The sequence below is a fragment of the Aplidium turbinatum genome, chromosome 1 (assembly GCF_918807975.1).
Source record: "Aplidium turbinatum chromosome 1, kaAplTurb1.1, whole genome shotgun sequence".
NCBI classification, from domain to species: Eukaryota; Metazoa; Chordata; class Ascidiacea; order Aplousobranchia; family Polyclinidae; genus Aplidium; species Aplidium turbinatum.
Window position 1 is genome coordinate 13938792 of NC_137472.1, and position 10191 is coordinate 13948982.

At 32.2% G+C, this 10191-nt stretch overlaps 1 protein-coding gene across 1 annotated transcript; it reads right to left on the reverse strand.

Moving 5' to 3' along the window:
* Nucleotides 1-82: 82 nt before the first annotated feature.
* LOC145770756 (matrix metalloproteinase-28-like) lies at nucleotides 83-8694 on the reverse strand. Its single transcript, XM_082582467.1, has 14 exons — nucleotides 8448-8694; nucleotides 7014-7111; nucleotides 6684-6808; nucleotides 6119-6235; nucleotides 5732-5822; nucleotides 5327-5454; nucleotides 4832-4921; nucleotides 4218-4373; nucleotides 3663-3800; nucleotides 3280-3453; nucleotides 2789-2926; nucleotides 2045-2173; nucleotides 1710-1856; nucleotides 83-1008 (listed from the first exon to the last, which is right to left on the reverse strand). The coding sequence occupies exons 1-14, from the start codon at nucleotides 8586-8588 to the stop codon at nucleotides 917-919; spliced, it is 1764 nt and encodes a 587-aa protein (XP_082438593.1). The 5' UTR covers nucleotides 8589-8694; the 3' UTR covers nucleotides 83-916.
* Between the last annotated feature and the right edge of the window lie 1497 nt (nucleotides 8695-10191).

Genomic DNA, 10191 nt, shown 5'->3' on the forward strand with positions numbered 1-10191 from the left:
CAGCTAATCATTGTAGCTTAGCCTTGTGGCTTCCACGAGCATAAGACTAGCTGTTTTTCTATTGATGCTGACGAACCAGATATCAGTTTGTTAAATAACAATTTTATTAAAAACAATACAAAACATTACATAAATAAAAAAATATATAGTTTTTTTTTTTCGCAAAATAGCAAATTTTATCAAAATGGAGTACAGGAAAATTCACTAATAACTCATATAAATACAAATCCGTCTGTAGCGATGCTGTCCTCTTGTTCAAAACAACAAAATTAAAACAATTGTTTTACGTGACATTTAGCCTTCGTCACAAAAACGCTCGTAAAAATGTATGGCAAGTGAAACGTGTTTAGTCTACTTGAAAAGAGTGATGAAATACATGCTGATGTTTCTAAAATTTTTGTTCCGCTTGCCCTAATGCTATTGAGAATGAAAGGTTACAAAAAGAATCCTTCATTTAGGATGCAACCAAACAATTAAACACAACAATAAATAAAGTCAGTCAGATTTGGAAACTTGTATCGCTTATCAATAAAGCTTTTGCCGCCGTAAAGGCGGTTTCTGCAGTATCTTATTCAAATAAAAACTTCAAAACAAATATAAAGGAAAGTCAGTAGATACAAAAAGTACGGAAGTAATGAATAGAATAAAATACAGCAGTATTGCCTCGTAATCTAAAAAACTGAACACTTTATTGTAAATCGCTTAAAAGAGAAACTTCGTTTCAAAGCACAAGTAGGCGTGTTAGTTGATTCATATGATAACAAACGAAACGATATAAGGACTCAAATGTCAATGTGGTGTTAGCAGTTGTTTTATCTTGTGATTTTCATCTGGCGTCAAGTGCTATGTTTAAACCTTAAATAAACTAAAATCAGCAGACTGCATTATCTCCGTTGCTTTCATGCCATCATCTTTCTTATGGTGCTTGGAGTCTGCTTAGAATTGACCCTCGTCTGGCACCGTTTACTTTTTTGTGGCTGTGACGTCTTGTTTTATTCTTGTTTCTTTCTGAAAAATTAAAGGAATATTATTAGTACCAATATCTAACCAGTAATAAAACGAAATGATGAAAAATAACTTTAAAACCAGAACAATGATGCTAATGAAGTAGTGTATTTATTTCAAATTCGTTTGTCCGATCATAAAATTACAATATTAAAATAATAATCTAATAACATCAAATGCACTTACTACTTTCTAAAACCTTTACGGCCTGTTTCACTCTAACTGGGGATCATTAGAAGATCCTTATTCAAATAGAATGATTCTATTTCTGAGTGATTCTATTTCAATAAGGACCTTCTGATGATCCTCAATAAGAGTGACACAGACTGTACAGATTTTAGAAAGGAGTAACTGAATTTGATGTAATTTTCTCTGCTTGACTTTTTTGTTTGGTATTGAGTACTTTTTTTAGTATTAATAGCATTTATTGTTTAATAATCTAATAATATTTTATGTATTATTTTGTTAGCAGATTTAAATGCAGTTTGTTTCTCTACTTACACATTTACTTACTTAAAATAATAACAATACAACCAATTTATTGATACTAATTACTCTAGTTCAAGTTTGTAGTTGTTTAGTTTTGAATTGAGTTGAACCCACAAATGAGAAGGTGAACTATACACAAACGTTGGAAGCAAGTGATGAAAAAATATATAAAATAAATTCAATAAAATGTTCGAAATGAAAAAACTTTAACTTACTGGAAGTTTTCAATCTTGCAGCTGGATCAGTGTTTTCATTGCATCCAATCCAATATCTTCTTACGCTTTTGGGATAGTTTTTGTCAACCTGTCTTCCCATGCCGGAAAATCTCCAGTACTTATCACCCTTGAAGAAATAACTTTTGCCTAAAAAGACAAAGAAATCGTTTGCATTAAAATTTTGTTGGTGGTGATAAGCTATACTATTCTTCTTAGTTTAGTTAATCAGAGTGTTTCAATAAACATATGGCATGAGCAAATATATGGCGCATATTTGCAAAAAAGCCATCAAATCCATGCAGCCTAGTCTGGAAAACTTATTTTAAATTTCTAACCGTTTTTCCACTGTATTGCTCCATCAACCTCCGCGGGTATTCCATTCCAATATCTTCCGATTTCTAGCTTTGGGAATCTTTGAACTCCATCATAGAATTGATATTCAGAAAACTGGTAGAAGTGATTGTCTGCAAAAGGTACAATTTTAATTCAAATGCCACTGAATTGCAACCGCGGCTAACTTGCAAAAACTTGCAACAAACTATCGCAACTTTTTGTGTTTTTACAAACGAAAAGCTTATGGAAAACAATTTAATCCTCAGATGCAATAATTGGCTTGTTGTTTTCTACCTTTTAAACAATCGAAGAAATTTTATTTAACTGTTTTGCATATATGTAACCTTATAATAAAACAATAAATACTGTTAATACTACAGAAAGTGCTCAATGCCAAGCAAGAAGCCAAGCAGAGCAAATTAAATCAAATATATTTATTAGTCTCTAGCCCTTGACAGCCTGTTTCACCCTAAAGGAGGATCATCAGAAGGTCCTTATTCAAATAGAATCTATTTGAATAAAGACTTTCTGATGATCCTTCTTTTAAGGTGAAACAGGCAGTCAAGGGTTTAGAGACTAACGACTATATTTCATTTAACGTATAATAATATATAATAAACATATAATAGAAGATGCAAGATATAATAGACATAGGCATTAATTCAACTTCTTTATACCACCAAAAATAACCGTCCGGTCGTAATAAAATGCTTGTCCCAAATCGGTTTATTTCATTCAAAACTCACTTTTGAAGACGTAAATTCTGCCGTCTCTTCCCCATTGCATCGCCGCATCAGGGTTAGATGGCAGTCCAAGAGCTGAGGCGGGTTGAGGAAATCCTTGTTCAAGATTTCTGTTTTGATCATATCGCCATATTCGACTACCTGTTGTGAACAATCATGTTGCCTTAGATAATTATTTTAGGAGCGAATTACGGTTGCATTACTGCTACAGAGCGTTGGTAAGTTATAAAATATGCATTTTCGAAGATCTAAACTTTGATTAAAAACGGCCAATGTTATGATGAGCAGTAAAATTAAAGGATTTTTTTAGGTAAACGCAATAATGTAGAAATAAAATGTTATTTAATCATACATTGAACGTGGTCTAATTGCATGATCAATATCAATATTAACAATATTAAGTTGATCATACAGTAGTAACTACACTATTGGTTGACAATGTCAGATACAATATTTTGTGCTGTATGCAAGTTTGAAAGAACAGGATTAAATACCTTTAAAAAAGTATGTTCTTCCAGTTATTTTGGAATAAACAGATGCATCTATATTGCCAGGTAGTCCACTCCAGTAGCGGTTGATTCTTCTTGGATAGCCAGGAACAACTCCATTATCTTTAATTTTCCAATAATAAACTCCTTTCAGAGCATAAAGGACACCAGTTCTATGATCTGAAAAAATAATAACATATATTGAGTACATATCCTCACTTTTAAAACTTTCAATAAAAAATTTAAGATAGTCGATTGCATTTGCTTGTCGAGCATACAATGAAACTTTTTCTGTGTTTTAATCTTTGAATTGGTTTTTGTTTTGATGATTGATGATATTTCAAAGTTGTTTTTTTCTAATAAACTTTGCAAACCAAAAATCAACTCACCAAAGTGCGTGGAGTCAAAAGATATTTGCTTTCCGCATATCTTCATGGCATCCATTCTTGGCTTCGGAGTAACTTTTGGTTTTCGAGGAGTTTCTGGCACAGGTGGTTTCTTCGTTTCATCGGTGATCTTCTTCTTACCTATTGTTTAGTTTGAATTTAACAAGCATTCGTGAAGTACAAAATAAAATCAAGAAAACGCGATTAACCCCGACAAGACTTTCATAATAAAATGGACGAGATTGATAGACTATTGATGTTTTCAAGTTTACGGTAAGAAACTTACTTGGCAACCAGTTTTTAACAATTGTGCAAATAAAATTGTCCAGTAGCTTGATGTTCTATCTCGAAAGCATACAGTATACGATAAAGTTATTTTCATAATTAATGGAACAAGTTAATAAGAATAGGTGGACTTGTCGGTGACAAACAAACATCGGTTATTGTTTGAATAAGTTAGAATCTGTTGTATTTAAAAGAAACCACTCAAAAACGTCAAAATCTGTAAAAATATAGGCTTACTGTTTCAACAACATTAAGAACATTTCTAAAATTTACCATAAAGTTGCTGAATGGCAGCTATGTCGTCCTCATGAAGAGAGAAGTTGGGCTTGTACCGATAAAATGGAGCCATGAGTGCATTGTAAACACCGGAATGGGCAAGACCAAGACTATGGCCAAACTCATGAACAGCAACAGTGAACAGGTCAACACCTGGAAGGAAATAAGCTGTTTAAGTTTGTTTACAATCGTTGTTGTCAGGATTCTAAAACTTCGTTGTTGTGCAACCCCATGTCAGAAACTAATGTGACCTCTTGGCGTATGTGACCTCTTGGTGGCAATTTCCAATGTGAACTACCCACTGTAGGCCTGTGTTTATTTTGTTTGATGAGCCCAAAATTACGATTAGCAACTCCGGTTAGTGTCGCTGCCAATAATATGTGAAGCCATGATTTAAACCATTCAATCGTTTGACACAATATCTTATCTCATTTACAATGATAAACTGATGCGTCAAAGTACACTTTAGCGTAACCGTAGGATCAATTGATGACTAATTAACTCAACAGTGATACTGTTCAAATTCCATGTTGTGATTTTTATCATTTACGTAGGACAAGTCATTTAGCAGTTAATCATTGTTAAACCAACAGGTTATATCATGGTTGTACCTCTTCCGCCTCCGTTCACTGTAAATGTCTCTTCTTCATCAAAATGAGCTCTTCCGTCGCTTGGGAAGAAAGCATGAGCCAAAACTCCTCCTGAAAAGTTATAGTCAAGGTTTATTAGACTTACAGATAATGTGACGTAAATATGTAGATTTTCTGCAATTACCAATGAAATACAAATAAGATATAACAAACAATGAAGGGATGAAAGCTAGAGCATGTTTTGCATGCAGATTGCAGACCTTAGGAAACTTTTAGAAATATACGTTCGAGCAAAGAGGCTTTAATCAAATAAAATCCTCAAAATATTTTCAAATTTATAAGATTTGCTGTATAACCGTTTTTGAGTTTTGAGATCAGGTTTCAACAAAATCAAGAACCACTTAGCGAATTCTAAAGCAATGATAGGAAGTTAAAGATTAGCTTTCTCATCTTGTGATCCAATCCAAGCATAAGCTTGTATGGGAAGAGACAAAACTTGAATGAAAAGAATCTTACCTTTTCCATCAAATGCTGAACCATCACTGTGGTCTCCTGAAACAAAGGCGATCTTCAAGTCTGCCTCTTCTGGGTTATTGGTGGAAACAAACTTCAATGTTGTATAGTTTGCCCAAACGGCGAAAGCGCTGAAATGAAGATTGTTTTTTATTCATTAGAATTGCACAAAGCTAATTTTTTTTTTAAATTTTGTAGAAAAATTCTCATGTTATTCACAAAACGGTAAGTTGGAAAATAAATTTTCCATATTTATATGAAAACTTATTTTTATAAAGTGCCGCATAGATAAGTATAAAAAATTGGAATAAGCACATTTTTTTTAAAAGAATTAATCTCAATTTTAACATTACCAACTCTATATTTTATCTATAAAAAAACACCGATTTATTGTTGAGATCCACTTACTCTTTTATTGCGGTTCTAACTTGAGATCTTGTCAGATCTGGAGTGTAGTTTAAAATGTGATATTTCATCAACGACTTGTCCCATCGTCCCCCTGCAAGTTTATAACAATTTAGAAATCTTTTTAGTAATTTCAATTTTTCTTTATTCATTTCAGAGTTCAAACTTTTTATTTCAAGATTTTAAAAAAATAATCCCATGATAATAAAATTTTATAAGGCTAACAACTTTTTTAGTTTTTTTCAATTGGTTAACGGTTAGACTTGTTCTTGAAAATTTACATAATATCAAATGCGTATTACAAACTTTTTTTAGTAGACGTATCCCACTTCCTCCTACCTAAAGCTTTAAATTAGGCGACTGTGTTACAGATAAACCATAAGAACAAACCTTCTAAATTATATCTTTTTGATCTACTTCTTCCCCGTCTGTTTTTCCGAGCTTTATTCATTCGTTTTGCATTGCGACGTTGAGCTTTGTTCTGGAAATTAGAATTTGCTGCGTTTCCTGAAAACACAAAACTAATTCTTAACATTGCTACGCCAATAAGAATTTTTTATATTGTTAACTTGAGGACAAACAGTTTAAAGATTACTGTCACTGTATTAGCTGGCACAATCAGATTTAAACTCAAAGAATAAACTTCCTTGTTCAGTTTTTGATCGTTTTTTTTTTATGAAATCTTTGTGATAAGTCAAATATAAGTGAAGAAAGCGCATCTTCTGAAGATCATTTTAGGGACATATGCTGATATAGGTCTGCAGACGTTGAATCAATGTAAAAAGGGCTGATTTGCAGGATGGGAGAGAAGTTTAACCGCTGACACAAGCAAAGTTTCATAATTGATGGTATAACGATTTTACATGTACTTGTAATGTTGTTACAAAAATGTCACTTTTAACACTTACAGACTGTTATGTAAACATAACTAGCACCCATTCACATTTGTGCTTACCTTTTGATCCCATCATAAAAGCCCCCATGGTATCTTCGACACCACACCTTGGTATTGACATCATTTCAATGGTTTCTTTGTTCAGCTGACCTGTTGGTTTTATATTGGCCATGCGCTGAAATTCGCTGAAAACAAAATACAGTAATATTTTTAACAAAAGTAAAAAACAATCAAAACACCAAACTGTGAAGAACAGTGCATGAAACTATTATGCTTTTCATCACGTAAAACTAAAATTGCATTATTATATTGACACAAAAAGAGATTTTTTGATAAGCTTTGAATTTCACACAGCGTTGTGTTTTAAATTATTATCTATACTCCTCTTACCCAATAGCTTTGGAAAAACTTCTGATATCAATGAGACCTCCAACTTTTACATTTTTCATCTTGTTCTTGGAGATATAACCAAACTTTTCTAAATATTTCTGAAAAATATAATGCCATGTTTATAGCTCAATAAATCAAATGGCACCCATAAAAAAACGCTTTTTGTCATTTTTATTAAGGGTTTGTAGACAGTGAAATTGAAAGCGACTCCAGAAAGTATGATTGATATTTTCCTTACGTTTTACAACAGTCTACATTGGAACAATTTCTGTTTGTTGCCTACGGTTTGTTATGATTTGAAAAGGGCATAGGCACCTTAAGACAGGGTAATTTAAAATTGCAGTTTCGTTTGCGACACCACTTCACGAAATACATCACTTAAGCATCAAAGGATCGTTTGTAACAGTTGTTTAAAATTTAAAATTATTATTTTTGAATCACAATATCCGTGAAATTAAAACAATTAAGTTTCAGACGGAGAGCACCATTTGTCGTCTGAGGAAACCGAGTTAAAAGTGGTATTGACTTACACGGCTTTGACTGAGTCTTACCATTAGGTCATTAAATTATTTACAATTTCCGATTATAATTTACTAACTATAAAAACAACATGAAGAACAAGACAAGTCTTTGTTTTTAGAAATAACAGACAACTTTGTCAACATTTTGAGTAATTGTACTGTTGCATCTACCATTGCTACCTAAAGATATCTAGGTGGCCATGCACTTTCATATAAAAATGGAATTGATTACAAGCATTGAATAACTCACTAAGTATGGCAAAATTTTCATTTTCATTTTGTTTCATTTTGTTTTGAAACATATAATAAAGAAAATACATGAAAGAACTTGCTAAACGTTTTTAGTTTAAAAATTCCAGAAAAAAGATATTGTATTTCTTCAATCTTTTAAGATAAAATGGTAAGACAAAAGCACAGATTTTTTGATTTTTTCTTTAAAGCAATCAAAAACAAAATCATCCATTATTTTAGACTGACACTGCTTTTTTTCATGTTTTTCAATGCTAAACGTTTAATTATGGTGAACATTTTTTCACAAAATTTTGAAAAAACCATCAATATTTAACAATTTTTTTACAAATAAATTAATATTTTTTAATCATGCGCATTTCAAAATTGTGTGAATATTTTTGTTCCTTAACGCTCAATATAATAATTAATTAAGCATAAAATTATATTATTTCATCTATTCTCACTAAGTATTTTTGCATTATTCTTCTGTCCACATGAATTAGTTTGATTTTAATTTTATTAAATGCAACTAAATTTAAAAATTAATGATGATGAAGATTTACAATTAATAATAATGAAGATTGTGCAAAAGCAGATCCAAAACTTTGACCGCTATAAAATTAAGTAACATACTAATGCAATACCAATGTACTGTTCTACGGCAACTGGATGTAGTACTCACTGCGGCAACTGCTGGATCAAACTTCTCCAGGTTTCCCAATTCTGTTATTTCTGCTGATCTCTCTGGGTGTGCGTTTGTTTGAAGCGCAGGAAACGCAGCGGCAGAGACGACGAAAGAGATGAAGATGACGATGAATTTCATATTTTCTTTTGCGAGGTCGAACGATTTCAAAAATAAATAAATAAATAAAAGTATAAAAAACAATAAACACACTTTACAAGGTTAAATACTTTCTTATCACGTTTCAATAAATATCTAAAAAGAAAAAAATAGTATGATCAACTACTTCGATTGTTAAACGTCAGTGTTTCCTACTATGTTTTAGAAAAATTATCTCCTCTGTTTATCACAATTCATTTGAATTTGGGTTGCATCAAAAGCGATTCCGCAAAGTCAAGTGCGATCAAGCTCTTCAAATCGTCACTTGAAAAGCAGAGAGAGAGACGAGTGAATGATAAAGTCTTGGTCTTACACTCCTTTTATATGGTGCGTTTTATGTTGACAAAGACTCTATGACGTCAGATTGTCTACAAATCACCCGCGAACACGCGAAAATAACCAATGATACGAAATAACCTGATCTAGACATCGGAAGCGCGAAGTACGAGATAGAAGAAAATGTTCTCGAGAGGTGATTTCTCCTTACCGGCTACTACGCAATGCCATAACTCACTCTTACCAAGCGGTCTTGCTCTCGCTACAGCACTAGCACGTAAAGTGTGGCGGTATACTACGAGTTCAACGGCCTCGGTTCAACACGTATTTGAAGTTGGCTAATCATTTTCTAGTAGCGTAAAACTTTGTATTGTGAATACATTCTTAAGAAATTGTAGTATCAGTTTTTATTTCATCTTCCAACAAAGCATTCTGTCTTTATAAATACTAGTCTTGAAGAAAAACATAAAGAGATCTTTATCACTCAGCATCTTAACGGATACAAAATTGTAAAGATCCATTTTCAATCTATATGTCAAATAAAAAACATACAAACAAAACACTATCAACACAATAAAAAGCATAAAAAATTGGTGGAAAATGCAATGAATTAGTTGAAGGCTAAAGCGATAGAAAATGAAGCTGTGGCTCATGAATGGATGACCGGTTAATGATTTTGTGGGAATTTTAAATTTCTTCCATATTTAGTCAAGTTGAAATCATTTACTATAGAAAGTAAGCCAGATGGGCTTTTAAAAGAAAAACGTATGTACTAAGTCTGACTAACTACGCAAGCCATGTGACTAACTTCTGGATGTTATAATAGATCGAAAATCCCCTTCGTTAATTCTTTTATTATTATTGCTAAAATTAATAATATTTTTGATTCATTCAAAGGAAAATGTCATCACCGGTATTCATCATAACCTTTGGACCTCTGATAAATTGCTTCAAATATAAGTTAAATTAATATCTCGTGAAAGTTTTGTTGCTTCCATAGCTCTTTATAACTTTTTGCAAGCTTTATTGTTTACAACTTAACATTGTAAGCACTTGAGGAGAAAAATGATACCTTCGAAAATTAATCAATCATTTCGTTTTTGCTTTTTTTTAAACTATTTTTATATAACTGTGCGCAGGCCGGAGGAAAGGATAATTTGGGCACGGAACCAATAAAATTCCTGACTCCTAAAGCAAAAATCTTCAATCAAACACAAGAAACTTCTTCAAAATAAACAAAAACCATATCAAAGTAGGGAAAAATACGACGAAAAACGTTGAGGAGAAGTGCAGGTTCCTCTCAAATGCA

What these genes read in the sequence shown, in the direction of transcription:
- LOC145770756 (XM_082582467.1), bottom strand. Translation starts at nt 8,588, where the DNA reads ATGAAATTCATCGTCATCTTCATCTCTTTCGTCGTCTCTGCCGCTGCG. An exon ending in TTTTATGATGGGATCAAAAG is followed by an intron (nt 6,236 to 6,683) that starts GTAAGCACAAAT and finishes TTGTGTTTTCAG; the next exon opens with GAAACGCAGCAAATTCTAAT. An exon ending in CAGAATTTACGTCTTCAAAA is followed by an intron (nt 2,174 to 2,788) that starts GTGAGTTTTGAA and finishes TACCTTTTGCAG; the next exon opens with ACAATCACTTCTACCAGTTT.